General features: G+C 47.3%; 1 protein-coding gene across 4 annotated transcripts in view; it reads left to right on the top strand.

Annotated features, from left to right (window-relative positions):
• The window catches only part of NSUN4 (NOP2/Sun RNA methyltransferase 4), a 28,046-nt gene extending 20,916 nt beyond the window's left edge, over positions 1-7,130 (top strand). For all 4 annotated transcript variants that reach the window (XM_002715124.5, XM_051856522.2, XM_070078563.1 and 1 more), the window contains 2 exons: positions 5,497-5,621; positions 6,522-7,130. In XM_002715124.5, coding sequence (XP_002715170.2) covers positions 5,497-5,621; positions 6,522-6,798 — 402 coding nt within the window. In that variant the 3' untranslated portion in view covers positions 6,799-7,130. The remainder of the gene's footprint in view (positions 1-5,496; positions 5,622-6,521) is intronic.
• Positions 7,131-25,626: the final 18,496 nt, after the last annotated feature.

The following is a 25,626-nucleotide window of genomic DNA, read 5'->3' as shown; positions in this document are numbered from 1 at the left end:
TGACAGAGACTTACTGAGGTTCTGTTGTTTAACACCTCTGTTGTTAAAAAGTTCCTCCTCTTATTGAGTTAAAATCTGTAGATTGCATGGCACGAGTGAGTATAGCGATTCTGTGGTCAGTCTGCTTGGACTGAAATCCATTACTTACCAGCCAGAGAAGTTTGCTGAGTTACTTAAAACTTTTCAGTTAAGCAGGGCTGGTGCTGTTGTGCAGTGGGTTAAAGCCCTGGCCTGCAGTGCCGGCATCCCCTGTGGTCACCGGTTCAAGTCCTGGCTGCTCTGCTTCTGATCCAGCTCCCTTCTAATGTGCCTGGGAATACATTAGAAGGTGGCCCAAGTCCTTGTCCCCTGCACCCAAATGGGAGGCCTGGCAGAAACTCCCAGCTCCTGGCTTCAGGTTGGCTCAGCTCCAGCTGTTACAGCACTTGAGGAATGAACCAGCAGATGGAAGATCTCTCACTCTCTCTCTGTCTCTACCTCTCTCTGTAACTGTCTCTCAAATAAATAAAATAAATCTTAAAAAAAAAAAACAACTTTACAGTTAAGCTTCAGCATTATCTGTATAGTGAGTTCAATAGTAATGCCTATCCTATAGGTGAAGTTTAAATAAGAATGCATTTAAGAGCCGGCACCATGGCTCAATAGGCTAATCCTCCGCCTTGCGGCACCGGCACACCAGGTTCTAGTCCCGGTCAGGGTGCTGGATTCTGTCCCAGTTGCCCCTCTTCCAGGCCAGCTCTCTGCTGTGGCCCGGGAGTACAGTGGAGGATGGCCCAAGTGCTTGGGCCCTGCACCCCATGGGAGACCAGGAGAAGCACCTAGCTCCTGCCTTCAGATCAGTGCAGTGCGCTGGCTGCAGTGTGCCAGCCGCGCCGGCTGTTGGAGGGTGAACCAACTGCAAAGGAAGACCTTTCTCTCTGTCTCTCTCTCTCTCTCACTGTCCACTCTGCCTGTCAAAAAAAAAAAAAAAAAAAAAAAAAAGTGCATTTAAGGGTGAGCTTTTAGGATAACAGTTAAGATGCTAGTTAAGATTCTTACATCCCATTTATCCCATTTTGGGATACTTGGATTGGATACTTAGCTTTGGCTCCTGACTCTTGAAATAGCAGTGATGTCTCAAGTAATTAGGTCCCTGCCACTCACAAAGAAGACTTAGATTGAGTTCCCAGCTCCTAGCTTTGGCCCCAAACATCATGGGACATTTGTGGAGTGAACCAATGTGTCGGAGCACTCCCTCTGTCCCTCTGTGTCTCAAAACATTTTTTGTATGTGTTTAGCATAGTGCTTGGAATAGAGCAAGCACCAAAATTACCAATAAGTCTTACCGTTTTTATTATTATTTCCATTTATTGACCCTATCATGCCTTTTAGAACAATATAGAATGAACTACCTCTCATTTCATTTGGCAGTGTTTCACACATTTCAAAACAACTTTGATGTCTTGAAAATGTTAATTTATTTGTTGAAGAAATCACATAAAAACGCCAATGTGTGATAGCCAAGTGTTAAGCACTTTCGGAACAAAGAAGAAAGCTACCTCAGGGCTCCAGATGCTCTTGGTAAGTCCTTCCCCCAGCTCTGTATGTCCATTAACTGGAGAAAGGACAAGACCCCAGAGCACACGTTCATAGCCAGCACTGCCCCCTGACACCTGTTTTCCTATTTTTCTCTTCTCTTCTCTGCTCTGCTCTGTTCTGCTCTGCTCTTCTTTTTTAGAGTTAAAGGTTTATTTCAAAGAATAAATATGTATTTGAACACATTTCTGTCTTTCCATGTAATAGAGGAAATCATATGTGTTCAAGACACATGCCCAAAGCTAAGATCGGGCTGGAGCACCATCCTGGCAGGGCTAGTTATTTATGGTTGATAACCATGAGTATTGAGCAGGGCCCTTGCCAGTGTAGAAATACGTGTGCTATATTTGATGTTGAATAGTTTGCCCTGCCTTTTCCTAAGTGTAGTGAAACAGTTTGTCTTTTCCTTTCTCCTGTGACTGGGATCAACATTTTTCAAAATTGACACTGTTGAAGCAGAATCAAAAATCTATTAGAACCAAGATATTCACATATGTTGCTGTGATTTATAGTCTCTTTGGAATCGCATAGCTCTGCTGTTCCATGTGCCAGGGCTTAGGAATCCAATAGTGCTAGGTAACTTTGCAACCATTTTCCAAAAATTCCAGCCATCTCCTGATGACACTGAGGAGTGGGGAAAGAATCAGTAGACATTTTCTCCTTTTTGGGTTGTGGAAACTCCCACAGCTTTCTCTTTTTATGTATTGCAGTTACACTTTTTTTTTTTTTTTTTTTTTTTTTTTTTTTTTTTTTAATTTTTGACAGGCAAAGTGGACAGTGAGAGAGAGAGACAGAGAGAGAAAGGTCTTCCTTTTGCCGTTGGTTCACCCTCCAATGGCCGCCGCTGCAGCCGGCGCACCGCGCTGATCCGATGGCAGGAGCCAGGATCCAGGTGCTTTTCCTGGTCTCCCATGGGGTGCAGGGCCCAAGCACCTGGGCCATCCTCCACTGCACTCCCTGGCCATAGCAGAGAGCTGGCCTGGAAGAGGGGCAACCGGGACAGAATCCGGCGCCCCGACCGGGACTAGAACCCGGTGTGCCGGCGCCGCAAGGTGGAGGATTAGCCTGCAGTTACACTTTTGCTTATCTCTTTATACTTAGCTTTGTTGAATCACTTCCTCTTAGATAATCTTTTGCATATTGCATAGACTTGGGTTTCTCTCTGAGCTTATTTATAAATTTTATTTCTTTAATTGCTGATTTAATTGATGCCACTGAAACACTGGGATTCAGCTCTGTTAAGGTGTTTTACTGTGTTTACTTATTGTGCTCCTTTTACTATGTGGTATCTGTTCTTGGCTCTTTGTTTTTCTTTTAATTTCTTTTGTTATTTAGGAAGGCTTTTTAAAGATTTATTTATTTATTTGAGACACATAGTTACAGAGAGGCAGAGAGAGAAAGAGAGAGAGAGAGAGAGGGAGAGAGAGAGAGGTCTTCCATCTACTGGTTCACTTCCCGAATGCCTATAACAGCTGAGGCTGGGCTAGGCTTCAGCCAGGAGCTAGGAACTCCATCTGGCTGTCCCACATGAGTGGCAGGAACCCAGGTACTTGGGCCGTCATCTACTGCCTCCTAGGCAGATTAGCAGGAAGCTGGATTTTGAAGCACAGAGTAGCTGAGACCAAGCAGTCACTGTGATAAGAGATGCAGGTGTCCCAGTGATGGCTTAACCTGCTGTGTCATAATGCCTACCCTGGATGTGCATTTTTTTTTTTTTTGAAAACTTATTTGAAATTCAGAGTTACACACAGAGAAGGAGAGACAGACAGAGAGAGAGAGAGAGAGAGAGGTCTGCTTTCCCAGACCATAGCAGAGAGCTGGATTGGAAGTGGAGCAGCCAGGACTTGGCACTGTAGGCGGCGGCTTTACCCATTGTGCCACAGTGCCGGCCCCTGGATGTACATTTTATCGCTAAGATGTTAGCTCCATACATCGGATATTGTAAACACGTATTTTTTTTTTTTTTTTTCAAATGTTTCTAGTTGTTCTCAGTAGGAGGTTGGTCTGCAACAAGCTATTCTGCTTTTACCAGAAGTAAAAAGATAAGATTTTATTGTCAGCTTGTGACAACTGCCTAGTTCATTTATTTATTTGTTTAAGATTTATTTATTTATTTGAAAGGCAGAGTTACAGAGAGGCAGAGAGAGAGTACTTCCATCTGCTGGTTCACTCCTCAAATGGCTGCAACAGCTAGAGCTTGGCTGATCTGAAGGCAGGAGCCAGGAGCTTCTTCTGGGTCCCTCACACTGGTGCAGGGGCCCAAGCAGCTTTCCCAGGTCACAGCAGAGAACTGGATCAGGTCTTGAAATAGCACCCATATGGGATGCTGGCACTGCAGGCGGCAGCCTTACCTGCTATGCTACAGTGCTGACTCCTGCCTACTTCTTTTATTTTTTAATTTTTTAAAGGATTTATTTTATTTATTTGAAAGGCAGAGTTACAGAGAGAGAGGTAGAGACACATTTAGTTAATGTGTTTTTTTTTTTTTTTTTCTCTTTTAAGGCCAGCCTCATCCTGGTTCTCCAGATATGACCTAACTCAGATACAAAGTGTTCATTAATTTTCTTACTCCATATGCACTATGTCAACTCATGTAGCCTAGGAATACATGAGAATATCAAACATCAGGTCATTATTAATTTACTTGGAGTTTATGCTTAACTAAAAAGTCACAGATCTTTTCCAAACATGATTTTTCTGTTTTGAAACATAAATATAGGACTGTTTTTAAAATTTTTTGTCTGTCTGTCTCTTAATACCCAGCATAGAGTAGACTGTTAGTAAGTGAATCAATGACTACATTTCTCACTTTAAAATATTCCCACATTGGATCTGACACTGTTTTAAGATTATTTTGAAGCTTGCTGATGTTATTCAGTATACCAGCTTCCTCTTGGCATTGTAACACCTGTGAATTGGATGCTTGCATTCAAACAGCTAGAGACAGAGCCCTGAAGCACTAAAGACTTCTTCTTAGGTTGATGCCAATTTTTTATTTTTTTATTTTTTTATTTTTTGACAGGCAGAGTGGACAGTGAGAGAGAGAGACAGAGAGAAAGGTCTTCCTTTGCCGTTGGTTCACCCTCCAATGGCCGCCGCGGCCGGCGCGCTGCGGCCGGCGCACCGCGCTGATCCGATGGCAGGAGCCAGGAGCCAGGTGCTTCTCCCATGGAGTGCAGGGCCCAAGCACCTGGGCCATCCTCCACTGCACTCCCTGGCCACAGCAGAGAGCTGGCCTGGAAGAGGGGCAACCGGGACAGAATCCGGCGCCCCGACCGGGACTAGAACCCGGTGTGCCGGCGCCGCTAGGCGGAGGATTAGCCTAGTGAGCCGCGGCGCCGGCAATGCCAATTTTTTAAAAAGATTTATTTGTTTTATTTAAAAGAGTTACAGAGAGAGAGAGAGAGAGAGAGAGAGAGAGAGAGAGATCTTCTATCTGCTGGTTCACTCTCTAAATGGCCACAATGGCCCAAACTGTACCAGACTGAAACCAGGAGCCAGGAGCTTCTTCCAGGTTTCCCACATGGGTGCAGAGACTCATGCACTTGGGCCATTTTCCACTGCTTTCCTTCCCCAGGCACGTTAGCAGGGAGCTGGATCAGAAGTAGAGCAGCCTGGACTCAAACTGGTGCCCATATGGGTTGCTGACGCTACAGGTGGCAGCTTAACCTGCTACAGTTATGGTTATTTATGTGTGGCTTTCGCTTTTTGGCCAACCATGAATATTCCTGAGTATTACCTTCCTCCTCATTATTTCCTAGGGGTCTGCCAGGATGAGAAGCTGTGTCAGGTGCCCTGCAGTGGAAGGATTGGCAGAGTAGTCCACCAAACCTTCCAGGCCAGAGGCCTCAAACAGCACTGCCCCGAGGAAGAGCAGTCTGTAAGGAGGTTTAATGCTTTACCCTTTGACATTCTGGGCAGGTGCTGGTAGATGTGCCCTGTACCACCGACCGCCACTCCCTTCATGAAGAGGAGAACAACATCTTTCAGCGGTCAAGGAAGAAGGAACGGCAGATGTTGCCCATGCTGCAGATGCAGCTTCTTGCGTGAGTGATAAATTTATAAAAACAGAACTTTGTGCTAGAGTGCTCTAGGAATCTGATCGCCTGGGAGACTAGGGGATTGGAAGCTCTTGTTAACACTGTCGCCTATAGAGGAGTCTTCTGGCTGGGGATCTGGAAGAGAGAGACATCGTGGGATGGTCCTTCTCTGGCACATAAGAATCTCATCTGGTAGGACAGACATACCAGGGTGGGCTGCACAGACCTGCCCCTCCTATTTCATCCTCATTACCAGTGAGCAGCAAGTATTTGAAAAACAGCTACTGAGGTCAAGGCATTAGGGCCGAGGTAAGGGCTCAGACTATAGCAAGCATCAGGATTTAGTCTGTAACTAAAGTCAGGGGTCAAGGGTGTTTTTTTTTGACAGGCAGAGTTAGACAGTGAGAGAGAGAGAGACAGAGAGAAAAGTCTTCCTTCCGTTGGTTCACCCTTCAAATGGCCACTACGGCCGGCGTGCTGCACCGATCTGAAGCCAGGAGCCAGGCACTTCCTCCTGGTCTCCCATGCGGGTGCAGGGGCCCAAGCACCTGGGTCATCCTCCACTGCCCTCCTGGGCCACAGCAGAGAGCTGGACTGAAGAGGAGCAACTGGGACTAGAACCTGGGGTGCTGGCACCGCAGGCAGAGGATTAGCCTAGTGAGCCACAGCGCCAGCCAAAGGATCGTTTTAAGAAGGCTTCTGGAGGAGAGCCCAAGGAGTAAGTTTGGATTGGTCTCTGCCTTAAGAATACTTTCCAGGCAGTATCATAGTGGGAGGGACTTCAAGGCAGTCTATCCCAGTTCCTCATCTCATAGTAGACTCTGTCTATCAGTGTTTTCAACTTACGTTTCTCATCCACTGTGGGGAAGTTCACCAGTCATTGGTTTTCTCCCTTTTTGTTTTCAGGGCTGGACTCCTTGCCACTAAACCAGGAGGCCATGTGGTCTATTCCACCTGCTCACTCTCACACTTACAGAATGAGTATGTGGTGCAAGGGACCATGGAGCTCCTGGCCAATCAATACAGCATCGAGGTTCAGGTGGAAGACCTGACCCACTTCCGAAAGCGCTTCATGGACACTTTCTGTTTCTTCCCATCCTGCCGGGTTGGGGAGCTTGTAATACCAAACCTTATGGCCAATTTTGGGCCTATGTACTTCTGCAAAATGCGTAGACTGACATAGCGTCATCCTGTACCTGAAATAGACAGAGTGTACCCTGCTGGAGGCATTGGAAGCCAGGAGCAGTGGCAGAGCTGCACTCGTGTCTCGATCCTATTTGAGTCTTTCGGCAGATAGTGTTCAGTAGTAGGAAGTAGGAGTTTTTCTGTGCTGCTGTCCAATTGTGGAGCACCAGCAGGTTTCCAACTTACTTATTAACTCCCATCTCCAGACCTGTGCTAAAAGTTCCTGCCCTTTGAGGGGCCTAGAATGAGGAGCCAGTGAGCAAGCCCATACTTTAAGCTGTAAACTTGGGAAGAAGCATTAAGTCAATAAAATTGTTGAAGTTCTACAGAGCTGGGGCTGCAGTGGGGCTTCATGTCAGTCTAAGTACCATTTGTTCATTCCAGGCTTCAGCCCAGGGCCTCAGCCGGGGTGCAGGCCTCGGATTACAGGCCCCTGTCACACTTGAACTGGAGTTCTGCCAAATCAGTCCTGAGCAGTCAACAGGCCGAAACCTACCCAGTTTCTCCCTGTGACCCGTGGTCTAATTTAAGGAACAAGCAACAAACAGTGTTAAGCCGGTGCATCATAATCTGCCTCCTTACCCATGTGAGAAAACTTTCCTGAGCTGGAAAATTCTGGCCACTCCTCCTGCTGTCAACAGCAGTGCCACCTAAATGTGGCTAGGAGGCTTGCTTTTGCCACAGGCATGTCATACATGTCATGTGTTTTCCTTTGTTCATTCATCTAGCAATTGTTTGGCAAGCTCCTGTAGGACAGGTGGTTGGGGAGGTAGTAGAGATGAAGTGGTTGGGATCGTGGGAGATAATCAGACTCCCTCATTTTTCAGAATGGGACTCTCATCTGCTTCCTGAGAGAAGTTTTCACTTCTTTTAAAGATTTATTTATTGAAATATTTACCGAAATTTATATTTGAAAGGCAGAGTTTCAGAGAGGGAGAGACACTGAGACAGGGCTTCTGTCCACTGGTTCATTCCCCAAATGACCACAACAGCCGGACTGGGCCAGGCTGAAGTCAGGAACCAGGTGCTTCATCTGGTCTTCCATGTAGGCAGCAGTCTGGTTTTTTTTTTAATAAAAGATTTATTTATTTAGTAGAAACTCAGAGTTATATACAGAGAGGGAGAGACAGAGAGCAATCTTCACTTCGCTGGTTCACTTCTCCAGTGGCTACAACAGCTGAACTGAGACTGGTCGAAGCCAGGAATCAGGAACTTCATCGGAGCCTCTCCATGGATGGCAGGGGACCAAGCACTTGGACCATCTTCTGCTGCTTTTCCAGGCCATTTGCAGGGAGCTGGATCAGAAGCCCAGAGCAGCCAGGACTTGAACCAGTGCCCATATGGCATGCCAGTGTCACAGACAGTAGCCCTACCTGCTGCACCACAATGTCAGCCCCAAGTCTGCGATTTTTATTCTTATTTCTAGTCTGCAGCCGAGCTCTGGTGCCTGTCCTTGGCCCCTCCTCTAAGAGCTGTGCCCCACAGAGTATGCATGTGGGGCAATATTATATCACTTCATAACTGCATGTTGTCTGTGTTGTTTTTGTACCACTAGCCAAAAGAAATTAACCTTTAGTGGCAGGGATATTAAAAATTGCTTATGGTCACCTACAGATATTTTTTTGTTAAAATTTTTTTTTCTGAAAAACTGAAGAAAAGGTGCGTAACTTTAGAATACATGGGACCTTGTTTCTTGTCTCTTCCCACTTCTGTTAACCCTCTTTTTGCTCTTGTTCTTTATGCCTTTCCTGCTAATCAGTTGAGAAGGACTTTTAACATAGGTTAAGCTTTTTCCTTTCTTGGGATTTACATTGTAACTGAGGGCCCTAGAAAACCTTTTAGACTCAAAGTGAAGTGAAGATAGGGAGGTGGCGCTCCAGGGAGCTCCGCAGATGCTCTGAGTAGGACCCCAACCAGCCTCCATGCCTGACCTGTGGTCCCTGCCAGCTGTTCACTCTGTGCTTATATTTGCTGAGGCTGAGGGGATTAATTGAGTGATAAAGCAATGATATATCAAGAGGAGAGGCTGTCTTGCCCCTGGGTCACAGTAGAACTGGGGACAGACAGACTCAGGTAAGCTAAGCAGAGAACTATTTATTTATTTATTTGAAGGAGTTACAGAGAGAGAAAGAACTTCCATTTGCTGGTTCATTCTCAATGGCTACAACAGCCTGGGCTGGGCTGGAGCCAGGAGCTTCAAACAGGTCTTACATGTGGGTGCAGGGACCCAAATACTGGGCCATCTTCTACTGCTTTCCCAGGTGCATTAGTGGGGAGCTGGATCAGAATTGGAGCAGCCAGGACTTGAACCATATGGGATGCTTGCATCATGGGCAGCAGTTTAGCTTGCTATGCCACAATACTGTCCCCAAAACTACTTTTAAAAACAGTTTCTTTCCTATTGAACATTTACCTGCCCTACAACTCAGTTATTTCAATACTAGGGATAAATCCTAGATTTATGTATATGTATATGTATATGTATATGTATATGTATATGTATATGTATATGTATATGTATATGTCAGGAAACATGCAAGAATGTTCATAGCAGCCCTGTCTACACAAGCAAAAGCCTGGGAACAACCCAAATGCCCCTGAGCAAGAGGATGGACAAATATATTAGAATAGTCACCCAGTGGAATATTATGCAATTATCAGAAACAAATGAGGTATTATGATACATCATAAGGATGAATCTTAGCAACAAAATATGAAACTTTTATTATTTATTTATTTGAAAAGCAGAGTTACAGAGAGGCAGTGGCAGAGAGAGAGGGCTTCCATCTGCTGGTTCATTCCCCAGATGGTCACAATGTCCAGAGCTGTGCTGATCTGAAATCAGAAGCCAGGAGTTTCTTCTGGGTCTCCCATACAGGTGCAAGAGCCAGGCACTTGGGCCATCTTGCGCTGCTTTCCCAGGCCATAGCAGAGAGCTGGATCAGAAGTGGAGTGGCTGGGACTTGAACCAGTGCTCATATGTGATACCAGCACTGCAGGCAGCAGCTTTACCTGCTGTGCCACAGTGCTGACCCCTATGAAACATTTAATTCCAAAAGAATAAATGTAGCATAGCATCCCTTTTGAAAGAAACTATTTTTTATTATTGTTCAAATACAATATACATCCATTTTAAATGTGCTGTTTAATAAGTTATATTCATTGTATATAATAATATGGCCACCATCACCATCAAGATATAGAAAATTTTTTAAGATTTGTTTATTTATTTGAAAGGTAGAGCCATACAGAGAGAGAGAGAGAGATCTTCCATCCACTGGTTCACTCTCCAAATGGCCACAACAGCTTAGATTGGGTCAGGCCAAAGCCAGGAGCCTGGAACTCTATTTGGGTCTCCCATGTGGGTGACAAGGGCCCAAGCACTCAGCCACTACGGTGCAGGTAGTTGCTTAACCTGTTGTGCCACAGTGCTTCCCCCAGAAAATAATTCTGTCTGCGGAAACATTTTCTTGAGCTCTTTTGCACTCAGTGCCTTTCAGGTAATCACTAAACTGATTTATAGTTGGATTGCAAAAACTGTCTCTGAGGACACCCAGATGTTTGGTTTTTCATGCTTGCCCAGCATAATGGCAATGGGATTTATACTGCGCTGTTTGAACTCTGAAGCTTCCCTGGTGACCCCCAGGATGGATTTCTTTTTTTTTTTTTAAGATTTAATTTATTTATTTGAGAGGTAGTTACAGACAGAGAAAAAGAGAAAGGTCTTCCATCCATTGGTTCATTCCACAAATGGCTGCAATGGCCAGGGCTAAGCTGAACAGGAACCAGGAGCTTCTTCTGGGTCTCCCACGAGGGTACAGGGACCCAAGCACTTAGGCCATCTTCCACTGCTTTCCCAGGCCACAAGGCAGAGAGCTGGATTGGAAGAGGAACAGCTGGGACACAAACCAGCGCCTATGTGGGATGCTGGCACTGTAGGCGGAGGCTTAGCCTACTATGCCATAGCACTAGCCCCAGAATTTGGAACTGGGGGGCCTGTGTTAAGCAGCAGTTAAGCCATCACCTATGATGCTGGCATCCCATATGAGCACCTGGACTATCTTTCTCTGTCCATTTCAAATAAATAGACCTTAAAAAAAACTGTAACTGATCTAACCAGTTAAAAAAGCCAGCTTGATTATGTGGCTAGGTAGCATAAAATCTCTGCTGGGATTTCTGATTTGAGCTTTCCCAAAGCCGGGATCTCTCGCAAAGATCCATAGTGTTTTATTTTTATTTTATTCCTTTTTAAAGATTTATTTATTTTAAAGGCAGAGTTTTAGAGAGAAGGAGAGCTTCTATCTGCTACTTTAACTCCCCAAATGGCCCCAAGAGCTGGTGCTGAGCCAGGCTGAAGCCAGGAGCCTGGAACTGCATGAAGGTCTCCCACATGGGTGGCAGGGGCCCAAGCCCTTGGTCCCTCTTTTCAGCTGCTTTCTCAGGCACATTAGCAGGGAGCTGGATCAGAAGTGAAGCAGCCGGGACTCAAACTGGCACTCAAATGGGATGCCAGCATTGCAGGCGGTTGGTCAACCTGCTGTGTCACAGCGCCAGCCCCAAGATCATAGTGATTCAATTCACTGCATGGGCACTGATTTGAATCACAGTGTGGTCCATGAGTGAGTAGGAATTTGGGTAGCTTGTACATAGGATGTCTAAGATTTCTGGTGCTTTTTCTTGCTGCTCCGTGTCCTTCATCCTTAAAAATATTAGATGATTATATCTTGTGGAGTCTGGTGAATCTTCAAATGTCTGACCTTGAGAAATTCCTGTACCTATAACTGGAATGGTACATGGTCTTTTATGTATGACTTCTTTCATTTAGCATAATGTTTTTGTGGTTCATTTTTTTGTATTAATATTTTATTCTTTTTAAAAATAATTTATTTTCATTTTGTTGGAAAGGCAGAGGGAGGGGCTGGCATTATGGCACAGCAGGTTGAGCTGCCTGTGCTGCTGGCATCACATATTAGTATTAGTTTGAGTCCCGGCTGTTTGACTTCTGATCATGCTCCCTGCCAGTGTGCCTGGGAAAGCAGCAGAAGATGGCCCAAGTGCTTGGGCCCCTGCACCCATGTGAGAGACCTGGATGGCCATTTGGGGAGTGATCTGTCTCTCTTCTTCCTCTCCCTCTCTCCCTGTCTCTCTCCCTATCCATCTCTCCCCCTTCCCATGTAACTCTTCCTTTCAAATAAGTATTAAAGTAAAAAAGAAAGGCAGAAAGAAAAGAGAGAGGCAGAAAGAGTCAAAGATAGAGATCTTCATCCACTGGTTTGCTCTTCAAATGCACACAACAGCCAGGACTGGGCCAGACCAAAGCTGGGAGCCTGGAACTTGAACCGGTGCCCATATGGGATGCCGGCACAGCAGACGGCGGCTTTACCTGCTACAGCACGGGCACCTGCCCCATGAGTTTCTCTTTCTTTGTGACTTACACACTCAACCCAAGCAGGGGATCAGGTGTTGGGACAGCCATGAGGCCATGGTAGAATAGCTTGGATCTATGGTTTTCACCTTTTTGGGGTCACAAATCTATTGTTAAAAAGCTTTGGCCCTTCTTAGAAACGAAGGTCACCATGGCATTTTAGACATAATTTCAGGGCTTTGGGTACTTCCTAAATTCCCAGGTTAAAAACCTTTGGGTTAGAAGGTCTCAGGATTTGAAAGCCTGTGGTGGAAGATAAGGCGGATGAGCAGAGTTCTAGTGGCCATCTCAGATCACCACCCTGCATTCCTCATTTCCAAACACAGCGCCAGCATTTACACTGCTGCCCAGGCCAGAAACTGCAGTTACCCTTGAGACTCAACTGATAATAGCAGTGACAGTAAACATTACTGTGTATTAGACACTCACCTGAGCCAGGCCCTTGCTAACAAAGTCCTGTTTTACAAACATCCTTGTTTCTTTCTTTCTTTTTTTTTTTTTTTTTTTTTTTTGACAGGCAGAGTGGACAGTGAGAGAGAGACAGAGAGAAAGGTCTTCCTTTGCCGTTGGTTCACCCTCCAATGGCCGCCGCGGCTGGCGCGCTGCGGCCGGCGCACCACGCCAATCCGATGGCAGGAGCCAGGAGCCAGGTGCTTTTCCTGGCCTCCCATGGGGTGCAGGGCCCAAGCACTTGGGCCATCCTCCACTGCACTCCCTGGCCACAGCAGAGGGCTGGCCTGGAAGAGGGGCAACCGGGACAGAATCCGGCACCCCGACCGGGACTAGAACCCGGTGTGCCGGCGCCGCAAGGCGGAGAATTAGCCTAGTGAGCCGTGGCGCCGGCCCATCCTTGTTTCTTATGCACACTAAATTCCTGAGAGATGTACTCTTTTGAGTTCTGTTTTATAGATGGGCTTAGACCACATGACTAACCCTTTCTTTGCTTTGCTTTGTTTTTCCCTCCCTCCCTTCTTCCCTCTCTCCCTCCCTCCCCCTTTCCCCCCCTTCCTTCTTCCCTCCCTTCCTTCCTTTATTCCTTCCTATGGCAGAGTTACAGAGAGGCAGAGGCAGACAAAGGTCTTCCATCTGCTGGTTCATTCCCCAAATGGCTGCAATGGCCAGAGCTGGGCCAATCTGAACCCAGGAGTCTGGAGCTTTTTCCAGGTCTCCCACACAGGTGCAGGGGCCCAAGCACTTGGGCCATCTTTTGCTGCTTTCCCAGGCACATTAGCAGAGAGCTGGATCAGAAGTGGAGCAGCTGGGACTTAAACTGGTGCTCATATGGGATGCTGGCACTGCAAGCATTGGCTTTACCTGCTAACCGACAGAGCTGGCCCCACAGGTATGTAACTTTCAGTCTTAGTTAAGATGCTGCTTGGGACACCCACATCTCTTAGTGGTGTGCCTGGATTTGAGTGCTGGCTCCACTCCCTGTTCCAGCTGCCTGGTAGTGGCCACCCTGGGAAGCAACAGGTGATGTCTTAAGTAGTTGGGTCCATGCCACTCATGTAGGAGACCTGGATTGAGTCCATGACTCTTCCTGGCTTTGGCCTGGCTCAGCCCTTTCTGTTGCAGACATTTGAAGAGTGAACCAATGAATGGGAGATATTCTCTCTCTCTCTCTGCCTTTCTAATAAGATAAACATATATACAATCTGAAATTTCTTTCTTGAAATAGCCTTGTCTCTTGCTTTCCTTCCTGCCTTAGGTCAAGCCTTACCATTTCTCACTAAAAAATGGCATAGCCTCAAAACATTTCTGTGAGAGTAGCCAGTGCTAAATCCTTCCATTCCTCCCCATCCTCCCATGCCACCCCTTCTGTTGTGTGGTTGCTGATCAGTGATTCCTTTCACACAGCCCCAGTACAATATGACTTTGCTGCCTCCCTCATCAAGAGCTGGAACCGATTACTCCATCTCTTGAATCTGGACATCCTCATGTTTTGCCTTGACCAGTAAAATCTGATGGAAGGGTTTCTAGGCAACTTCTGAGCCTAGGCCTGGAAAGGGCTCGCAGCTGCCTCACTCATCTGGTAACTCTGCTGTCTGAAGAAGTCCTGGCTGGCCTGCTGCTGACAGTGATGGAAGCTGCCTTAGGCCTTCTGGCCTGAGTTACGTAGGAGACCCAAACAGCATAAGTGGCCCCACTCAAGACTGGCCCAAACTGCTGAGCCCCAGAATCTTGAGCAAATAGAATGGTGGTGGTTTTAAGTTTTGGGGTTGGTTAGGTAAGTTTAAATAAATGTTTAACATTTATTAGTTAATAAGTAAGAAATAATAGTAAATAAGAACAAATGTTCAATATATATTTTTGGTGTTTTTGTGATTTACTTATTTATTTGAAAGGTATAGTTACAGAGAGAGGCGGGGTGCGAAGGAGAGGTCTTCCATTCGCTGGATCAGAAGTGGAGCTGCTGGGACTCAAACCAGCACCTATAAGGGATGCCAGTGCTGCAGGCCAGGGCTTTAACCTGCTGCGCCATAGTGCTGGCCCCACAATATATGTTAAGTAATAAATTAATAACAAGTAATGTTCAACATAGGTCAGTTAATAAATAACTGATGCACGTTAAAAGCCTGAGTCTTGATATTTCACTCACCTGCTTAGAATCCTTTGTTCTCTGCTGCAGAGTCAAGTCCAGAGTTCACCCTGGCTTCTGGTTGTTGATTTTTTTCCCTAAGATTTATTTATAAAGATATTTATTTGAAAGGCACGATGACAGAGACAGAGGTCTTCCATCTGCTGGTTCACTCCCTAAATGGCCACTACAGTGAGGGCTGGGCCAGGCTGGTCACCCATGTTGGTGTCAGGCGTGCAAACACTTGGGCCATCATCCTCTGCTGCCTACCCAGATGCATTGGCACGAAGCTGGATCTGAAGCAGAGTGGTTGGGACTCAAATCAGCACCCCAGTGTAGAATGCCAGCCTCACTGCTTGCTGATTCTGTTCGTCTCTGTCATCTACTGTTGTCTTTCCTCACAAACTGTGCGTCCTAAGCATAGCCTGGCTCCCAGACCTCTGTGTAGTGACTGAATGCCCTTTTTCCTCTGCTCTTCTTGGGAGGCCAAATTTCTACCCCTGCAGGGAAGCTTTCCCTAAACCCTTTAATAAAGCAGACTGTTCCAGCTTCTGTGCCTCTCCATGCCTTCACCATGAATTTAGTACTTTACATGTTTGCTTTTTCACTTTTAACCCATCCCAGACTAAGAATTACTCAAGTCAAGAAGCTAGAATTTATCTTTGCATCCCTACACTCAAATACCTATACGTAGGGCTGGTGCTGTGGCACAGCCAGTAAAGCTTCTGCCTGCAGTGCCGGCATCCCATATGGGTGTTGGTTTGAGTCCCGGCTGCTCCACTTCTGATCCAGCTCTCTGCTGTGGCCTGGGAAAGCAGTAGAAGATGGCCAAGTTCTTGTGCCCCTGCACCCATATGGGAGACCTGGAAGAAGCTCCGGGCTCCTGGCTTCAGATCAGCCCAGCTCCAGCTATTGCAGCCATTTGGGGAGTGAACCAATGGATGGAAGATTCTCTCTCTCTCTCTCTCTCTGCCTCTGCCTCTGCCTCTCTGTAACTCTGCCTTTCAAATAAATAAATAAATAAATCTTTTAATAAAAACCTACATTTTTATATATATTAGATAGTCCATACATACAAGGGTAATTTTAAAAATTAATGAAAAATTTGAGTTAAATGATAAGTTGAGGCTGGCCTTGTGATGCAGCAAGTTAAGTTGCTGCCTGTAGTGCTGGCATCCCGTGTGAGCACTGGTTTGGGTCCTGTATGCTGCACTTCCAATTCACCTGGGAAAGCAGCAAAAGGTGGCTCAAGCATGTGGGTCCCTGCCACCTACGTGGGAGGCCTGGATGAAATTCCTGGGTCCTGGCTTCAGTCTGGCCCAGCCATATTGTGGCCATTTGGAGAGTGAACCAATGGATGGAAGATCGACCTATCTCTCTGTCTTTTCCTACCTCTGTAACTCTGCTTTTCAAATACAATAATAATCTTTAAAAAAGTTTATTTTGGTGCAAACATTTTTGAAAGTCCGGGCATAATCTTTTTCATCACAAACATTCTCCATGCACTTTTTGAAGACCCCATGTATTTGACTACCTCTGATGTACAAAGCCCAATTCTAAATGCTAAAGGGAGTGGTATACAGAACAGATAACGTTCTTTTTCCCCTAACTCTGCCCTTCCGGCATAATTCCCCAATCGGCCCAGCTCGCCTCCTGAGCACAGGACTTCGTCTGCATCCTGATCATCCTCCTCAAGCTGTAACAAGTTGGCAAGGTGCCTCCTAACTTGGCACCGCAAGTCACGGTCTGAGCGGTCCGTTCAGAGAAATGAGGGCTAAGTAAGCTTAAGGATGGGGCTGACCTTCCAAAGCAATTTCTGCTGAACAGTCATTTAATTCATTCAGCAAATGCTATTGATAATCATATTCCCAGTGGGAGGCCCTAGAAACCCAGTCAGTTTGTTTTCCAATTTAAAACTCCTGCAAGGCTTTCCAGTGACTTGGAATTGAAATACCCATTCCAGGCCTGGCACTGTGGCATAGTGGGTTAAAGCCCTGGCCTGCAGTGCCGACAATGCTACATGGGCACTGGTTTGAGACGTGGCTGCACCACTCCCAATCCAGCTCTCTGCTATTGTGCCTGGGAAAGCAGTAGAAGATGGCCCAAGTCTTTGGGCCCCTGTACCCATGTGGGAGACCTGGAAGAAGCTTCAGGCTCCTGGCTCTAGATTGGCCCAGCTCTGGCCACTTCAGCTTTTGTGGCCATTTGAGTAGTGAACCAGTAGGTGGAAGACTTCCTTCTCTCTCTGTCTCTACCTCTCTGTAACTTTGTCTTTTAAATAAATAAAAATAAATCTTCAAAAACGAAACAAAACAAAAACTGGAATCAGCAGAACTGGGACTTGAACCCAGAAACTTAGATATGGGGTGTAAGCATCCCAAGCAGTGTCTTTTTTTTTTTTTTTTTTTGAGAGAGAGTGGACAGTGAGAGAGAGAGACAGAGAAAGGTCTTCCCTTGCTGTTGGTTCACCCTCCAATGGCCGCCACGGCCAGTGCACTGTGGCAGGCGCACCACGCTGATCCAAAGGCAGGAGCCAGGTGCTTCTCCTGATCTCCCATGGGGTGCAGGTCCCAAGCACTTGGGCCATCCTCCACTGCACTCCCTGGCCACAGCAGAGAGCTGGCCTGGAAGAGGGGCAACTGGGACAGAATCCGGCGCCCCGATCAGGACTAGAACCTGGTGTGCCGGCGCCGCTAGGCAGAGTTTGTTTTGTTTTGTTTTGTTTTTAATAAGATTTATTTATTTTGGGCTCAGCGCTGTGGTGCAGTGGGTAAATCATCCGCCTGCAGCGCTGGCATCCCATTTGGGCGCTGGTTCTAATCCCGGCTGCTCCACTTCCAATCCAGCTCTCTACTGTGGCCTGGGAAAACAGTAGAAGATGACCCAAGTCCATGGACCCCTGCACCCGTGTGGGAGACCCGGAAGAAACTTCTGGATCTTGGCTTCGGATGGGTGCAGCTCCGGCCGTTGCGGCCATTTGGGGAGTGAACCAGCGGATGGAAGACCTTTCTCTCTATCTCTCCCTCTCACTGTCTGTAACTCTGCCTCTCAAATAAATAAATAAAATCTTAATAAAAAATTATTTATTTAATTGTTTGAAAGGCAGAGTTGCAGAGAGAGAGAGGGGAGTCTTCCATCTGCTGATTCACTCCCAGGTGGCCACAACAGCTGGAGCTGTGCTGATCAGGAGCCAGGAGCTTCTTTCGGATCTCCCACATGGTTGCAGGGGCCCAAGGACTTGGGCCATCTTCTGTTTCCCAGGCCACAGCACAGAGCTGGATCAGAAGTGGAGCAGCCAGGTCTTGAACTGGTTCCCATATGGGATGCCGGCACTGCAGGCAGCGGCTTTACCCACTATGCCACAAAGCCGAGCCCCCCCAGCAGTGTCTTAATCACCACCAAATGCCCTCGATATGAATCTGAAAGCATAGGCAACAAAAACAAAAATAATCAAATGGGATTACATCAAAATAAAGAGTTCTGAACAGCCAAGGAAACAACATAACCTATGAAATCAGAGAAAATGTTGACAAATCATATATGTGATATATTGTCAAGTTATACATCTGATAAATATAAAGAACTCAAACAATGGTTTAAAAAAATTAAAAAATGGGCCGGTGCCATGGCTCAATAGGCTAATCCTCTGCCTGCGGCGCCTGCACACCGGCTTCTAGTCCCGGTCTGGGCGTCGGATTCTGTTCCTGTCGCTCCTCTTCTAGGCCTGCTCTCTGCTGTGGCCCGGGAGTGCAGTGGAGGATGGCCCAAGTGCTTGGGCCCTGCACCCCCATGGGAGACCAGGAGAAGCACCTGGCTCCTGGCTTCGGATCAGCGCGGTGCGCCAGCCGCAGCGGCCATTGGGGGATGAACCAACGGAAAAGGAAGACCTTCCTCTCTGTCTCTCTTTCTCACTGTCCAGTCTGCCTGTCAAAAAAGAAAAAAGAAAAAAATTTTAAAATGGGCAAATGGGGGTGGGTGGATTCATGCTGCAGCTGATTCAGCCACTGCTTGGGATGCCTGCAACGCGTATCAGATGGCTTTTTTGAGTCCCAGCTTCTCCACTTCTGATCCAGTTTCCTGCTAATGCACCTGGAGGCAGCAGATGATGGCCCACATATTTGGGTTGCTGCCGCCCATTGAGAAACACATGGAGTTCTTGGCTCCTGCCTTTGGCTTGGCCCAGCTCTGGCTGTTGCAGGCATTTGGGGAGTGAACCAGCAGATGGAAGAGCTCTGTCTGTCTCTGTCTCTCTCCTTTTCCCTCCTTTTCTTTCACTCTTCCTTTCAAATACATATATAAATATTTTTTAAAAATGGACAAAGAACTTGAATAAACATTTCTCAAAAGAAAATATACAAGGACTGGCGCTGTGGCATAGTGGGTTGGTTAAGCCACGTGGGTGCTTGTTTCAGTCCCAGCTGCTCCTCTTTTTTTTTTTTGTAAGATTTATTTATTTGAAAGTCAGAGTTACACAGAGAAGAGAGGCAGAGAGAGAGAGAGGTCTTCCATCCGATCGTTCACTCCCCAATTGGCTGCAACGGCCGGAGCTGCGCAGATCTGAAGCCAGGAGCCACGAGCTTCTTCCGGGTCTCCCACATGGGTGCAGGGGCCCAAGGACTTGGGCCATCTTCTACTGCCCTCCTAGGCCATAGCAGGGAGCTGGATAGGAAGTGGAGCAGCTGGGTCTCGAACCAGCGCCCATATGGGATGCCGGTGCTTCAGGCCAGGGCATTAACCCACTGTGCCACAGCGCCGGCCCCAGCTGCTCCTCTTCTGATCCAGCTCCCTGCTAATGCACCTGGAAAAGTGGCAAAGAATGGCCCAAGTGCTTGGGCTCCTACAGCCATGTAGGAGCCAGTGGATGGAAGATCTCTCGATCTCTCTCTCTCCCTCCATCCCTTCCTCCCTCTCTCTCCCTCCCCCCCACCCTCTGCTTCTCCCTCTCTGTAACTCTGCCTTTCAAATAAATAAATATTTTTAAAAAGGCATACAAATGGTCAACAGGTATATGATATATGAAAAACTCAACGCCACTAATCATCAGAGAAATGAAAATTAAAAGCCAGTGCCGTGGCTCACTAGGCTAATCCTCCGCCTTGTGGCGCCTGCACACCGAGTTCTACTCCCGGTCGGGGTGCTGGATTCTGTCCCAGTTGCCCCTCTTCCAGGCCAGCTCTCTGCTGTGGCCAGGGAGTGCAGTGGAGGATGGCCCAAGTCCTTGGGAGACCAGGAGAAGCACCTGGCTCCTGCCTTCGGATCAGCGCGGTGTGCCGGCCGCGGCAGCCATTGGAGTGTGAACCAACGGCAAAAGGAAGACCTTTCTCTCTGTCTCTCTCACTGTCCACTCTGTCAAAAAAAAAAAAAAATTAAAACCACAATGAGATATTACCTCATAACTGTTCGAATAGCTATTATCAAAAAGACAAAAGATAGGCCGGCGCCGCGGCTCACTAGGCTAATCCTCTGCCTAGCGGCGCCGGCACACCGGGTTCTAGTCCCAGTCGGGGCGCCGGATTCTGTCCCGGTTGCCCCTCTTCCAGGCCAGCTCCTGGCTCCTGCCATCGGATCAGCGCGGTGCGCCGGCCGCAGCGCGCCGGCCGCGGCGGCCATTGGAGGGTGAACCAACGGCAAAGGAAGACCTTTCTCTCTGTCTCTCTCTCTCACTGTCCACTCTGCCTGTTAAAAAAAAAAAAGACAAAAGATAAGAATTAGAGCCGGCACTGCGGCTCACTAGGCTAATCTTCCGCCTTATAGCGCCGGCACACTGGGTTCTAGTCCCAGTCAGGGCGCCAGATTCTCTCCTGGTTGCCTCTCTTCCAGGCCCGCTCTCTGCTGTGGCCAGGGAGTGCAGTGGAGGATGGCCCAAGTGCTTGGGCCCTGCACCCCATGGGAGACCAGGAGAAGCACCTGGCTCCTGCCATCGGATCAGCGCGGTGCGCCGGCCGTGGCGGCCATTGGAGGGTGAACCAACGGCAAAAAGGAAGACCTTTCTCTCTGTCTCTCTCTCACACTGTCCACTCTGCCTGTCAAAAAAAAAAAAAAAAAGATAAGAATTAGAGAGGATGTGGAGAAAAGAGAACCCAGACTCACACTGCTGTTGAGAATGTAAGTTAGTATAACCGTCATGAAAAACAATATGGAGTTTCCTGAAAAGGTGAAAAAAGAATTACCATTTGATCCAACAATCCCCCCTACTGGATACATACCCAAAGGACAGAAGGCCAGCGTGCCCATGTCTACCGCAGCATCATTCACAATATGGAATCAACCTCAGTGTTCGTTAATGGATGACTGGATAAGGAAAATGTGGGATATATACACAACGAAAGGAAGTCAGTCATTTGTGATAACATGGATGAACTGGGAAGACATCATATTAAATAAAAAAAGACAGTCACAGGAAGATACTTAGACATGTGTGTGAAATCTGAAACTGTTGAATGGGAGGAAGTAGAGAAGACTGGCAGTTACCAGAGGTTGGAAGGAGTGGGGCTGGGGAAATGTTGGTCAAAAGACAGCAAGTTTCAGCCAGAAGTTCTGCAGTTCTATTGTATGACATTGTGGTGATAGTTAATAACTGCCTGTTTTTGGAAATTGCTAATAGTAGATATTAAGTGTTTTCAACACACACAAAAATACAATAAATATGTGAGGTAATGCATTTGTTAATTAGATCTATTTAGCCATTCCACAATGTATATATGTTTTAAGACAACATGTATGTGATAAATACATAGAATTTTTGTTAACTTAAAAAATAATTCTGGGCCAGTGTTGTGGCATAGTGGACTAGTAACTCCTGCATCCTCTATCGGAGTGCTGGCTCGAATTCCATCTGTTCCACTTCTGCTTCCCCCAAATGCACTAGGAAGACAGTGGAAGATGGTCTAAGTACTTGGGTACCTGCCACCCACATGGGAGACCTGGATGGAGTTCCTGGCTGCTGACTTCAGTCCAGTTCAGCCTTGGGTATTTTGGGCATCTGGGGAGTGAACTAGCAGATGGAGGATCTTTCTCTGTCACTGCCCTTCAAATAAATAAATCTCTTGTTAAAAAATTAAAAATAAATTCTTCTATTTAAAATTTACTTGAAAGGCAGAATAAAAAGTGTTTCCATCTGCTGGTTCACTCCCAAAGGGTCTGCAACACAGGCAGGGATCAGAGCCAGGGACCCAAGATAGGAATCATGAACTCAACCCAGGTTTCCCACATAGGGGGCAGGGACTCAACTACTTGAGCCATCACCGCTACCTCCCAGGGTCTGCATTAGCAGGAAGGTAGAGTAGCAACCAGAGCCAGGAATGAAACCCAGGTTCCCTGATGTGGGACACCAGTGTCTTAAACTCTAGTCCAAAGGCTGCCCCCCCCCAATAAATTCTTAAAAAGGAAAAAAGAAAATATTATTTGAGCAATCAAGAAACTTGATAAACCTTTAACTAAACTAATGAAGAAAATGGAAAGAACACAGATTTCCAATGCCAAGAATAAAAGAATTGGGGCCTGTGCTGTGTTGTAACAGGTAAAGCTGCTACCTGTGACACAGCATCCCATGTGGGCATCAGTTCGTGTCCTGGCTGCTCTGCTTTAGATCCAGCTCTCTGTTAATAGCCTGGCAAAAGCAATAGAAGATGGCTCAAGTGCTTGGACCCCCGCCACTCACAGGGGAGACCCGGATCAAGCACCTGGCTCCTGGCTTTGGCCTATGAATAACTTTTAGCTAATTGCTGTGATTTGAATGTGTCTGTGAAAAACCATGTGTTGGAAATTTCATCTCTGGACAACCCTTTTGGAAGGTAGGGCTTAATGGGAAGTGTTTAGGTCGTGCGGGCTCCACACTCATAGCCAGGTTAATGCTGATCAGGCACACGCCTCGCTAGTCACCCTGTAGCAAGGGGAGGTGAGGAGGAAATCTGGCTTCTGCTTCCTGACCCACCACTTCTCAGCAGGATGCCACCAGGGATGGTCATTTTCCTTTTCTGAGCCACAGGAGTCTCAAGATTAAAGGGTGGGGCCAGCCCTGTGGCATAGTAGGCTAAGCCTACTGTGGTGCCGGCATCTTATATGGGCCCCAGTTTGAGCCCTGGCTACTCCACTTCTGATCCAGTTCTCTGCTAATGGCCTGGAAGATGGCCCAAGTCCTTGGGCCCCTGCACCCACATAGGAGACCTGGAAGAAGCTCCTGGCTCCTGGCTCCTGGCTCCTGGCTTTGGATCGGCCCAGCTCTGTCTGTTGTGGCCATTTGGGAAGTGAACCAGTGGATGGAAGACCTTTTTCTCTGTCTCTTCCTTTCTTTCTCTGCAACTCTACCATTCAAAATAAATTTTTAAAAAATATTAAAGGGTGGAACATTCCAAAATGTACAGTGTAAACCACAGAATCCTATAGAGAAATAAAGTATTAATGAAAATAGGTGATCAGGTATTTCAGTCCTTTTTTTTTTTTTTTTTTAAGATTTATTTTTTTTGAAAGGCAGAGTTACAGAGAGGCAGAGGCAGAGAGAGAAGTCTTCTTATCTTCGGTCTCACTCCCCAGATGGCCAAAATGGCCAGAGCTGCACTGATCTGAAGCCAGGAGCCAAGAGCTTCTTCCAGGTCTCCCATGCAGGTGCAGGAGCCCAAGGGCTTGGGCCATCTTCTACTGCTTTCCCAGGCCATAGCAGAGAGCTAGATTGGAAGAAAAGAAGCTGGGAGTTGAACTGGCGCCCATATGGGATGCTGGTACTGCAGGTGGCAGCTTTACCTGCTATGCCACAGTGCCAGCCCCGGTATTTCAGTCTTTTAATCCCAGTTTTCTCATCTGTAAAATGGTAATAAACATAGTTCTGACCTTACAGCGATGTCCAGGTGAAGTGAGAAAATGGCTGTGATGTGCTTAACACATAAAAGTGCTCAATGAAGACTGGCTCTTATACCTGGGTGGAGCATAGGACAGGACGCAGGGGGCAGCAGTGGCTGCCAGAGCCTGGGCTTGGGTCCGGGCATGTGGAGGCTACCCAGAGCAAAAGGTGAAGATACTGATCAGGATAGACAGTTGTCTATAGGCTTGGCTGTGGTCTTTTGTGGAGTCCTGGGCACCTCACAAGACAGGCAGGAGGGATGGGGGTGGCCTGTGGTGCTGAGGACGGCCCCAGGACCTCGGGGTCATTGCTTCATTCTGAGTCTTCGTGCACCTGCCAGGTGTCCAAAGCTGTGGGTGGTGGGCAGTGGGAAGGAGCCAGAGACGCACCCCCAGGGCCTTGGAGCTGGCCGTTTGTTCTAGGAACTTTCTGCGTCTGTGCTTCCTGAGCCCCAAGGCTTCTCAGGTGAACTTTGACTCCATCCACCCCACAACCCCGTAGAACCTGTATCTGAGTCTGTACAAATGGCTGCATCTGTAGTTTGCCAGAAAACCTGAAGGGCTTGTCAAAGCCATGAGGACAGTCTGAGAAGGTGCATTTTAACCATGACCGCCCTCCTCTTTCAGAGGAAGAAGCAGCTGGCTGCTTTGGGGCACTCTGCTCTAGATCCAGTGGCCAGCACTTAACCTAAGAAATGTACCCACCCGGAGCTCAACACCCACCCGGCTCAACAGGCTAATCCTCTGCCTTGCAGCACCGGCACACCGGGTTCTAGTCCCGGTCAGGGCGCCAGATTCTGTCCCGGTTGCCCCTCTTCCAGGCCAGCTCTCTGCTATGGCTGGGAGTGCAGTGGAGGATGGCCCAAGTGCTTGGGCCCTGCACCCCATGGGAGACCAGGAAAAGTACCTGGCTCCTGCCATCAGATCAGTGCGGTGCGCCGGCCGCGGCAGCCATTGGAGGGTGAACCAACGGCAAAAGGAAGACCTTTCTCTCTGTCTCTCTCTCTCACTGTCCACTCTGCCTGTCAAAAAAAAAAAAAAAAAAAAAAAAAGTACCCATCCAGGGTTTGACCAGCGAGCACCTGTGGTTCATCAGTAGACATGCTGGGAGGAATGGAGCCACCAAGTCAGTGTACTAACCACCGCCACCACGTGTAGGCACAGATGGCATCGATGCCATGCAATGCAGTGCAATAGCGTTCATTCATTCAAACAATTTGTTCAGCACGTGTTCACCAAGTGTGCATTGTTGTGTCCGGTATGAGACCCTCCCCAAAACAACTCACAACTCACAAAAGGCAGGCTGGATGCAACAGCAAGAGGATTTTATTACCAGCTAGCTGGGGCTCTTACCGGCACCTACGACGTAGCGCAGTGCTGAGGCGAGAAGCCCCGTCCCTCCCCCTGCCAGCATTTTTATGTACATATGTCACTACACACGTAGGCGAGTTCCTTATTCCTTATATGGCAATTACCTACATTTATGCATTTTATTGGTGCATTTGAGCAACTTAGGGGATAGTCGTCACACTGGAAGGCAGAAGAATCTAAATTCCAGGAATAGTTTCACTCCTCTTACTCTTAGGCTTGTCTTTTCTGGCTTAAAATAAGCCCTGTCATGGAGGAATGGCGGTTCTCGCAACAGGTCCTAAAAGCTCCTAAGACTAAAATTTAGCTTGACTTTAATATGTTGCCCCATACTACATACTATTAAGTCGTACCTCCAAATGTACTTAATCTAAGCTAATTTAGGGTTTGAATTAATAACTTATAACTGAACTCCACAGCATGGTGCTCGGGGTATGATGGTGTAGGACACAGTTCCTTCCCCCACGGAGAGTTCAGACAGACCTGTAAGCAGATGGTTCCAGTGTGTGTGGCAGATCCTCCCACCAAGGAAGCAGGGGGAGCTTTGGGAGCACGGAGGAGTGGCCTTGACCCAGACGAGGGAATTCCAGGAAGTCCTCCCGGAGGAGGGGATTCTGCAG

The sequence above is a fragment of the Oryctolagus cuniculus genome, chromosome 7, assembly GCF_964237555.1.
Source record: "Oryctolagus cuniculus chromosome 7, mOryCun1.1, whole genome shotgun sequence".
In the NCBI taxonomy this organism is placed as follows: domain Eukaryota; kingdom Metazoa; phylum Chordata; class Mammalia; order Lagomorpha; family Leporidae; genus Oryctolagus; species Oryctolagus cuniculus.
The sequence above is the reverse complement of the archived record's forward strand: the minus strand, read 5'-3'. Positions and strand labels throughout refer to the sequence as shown.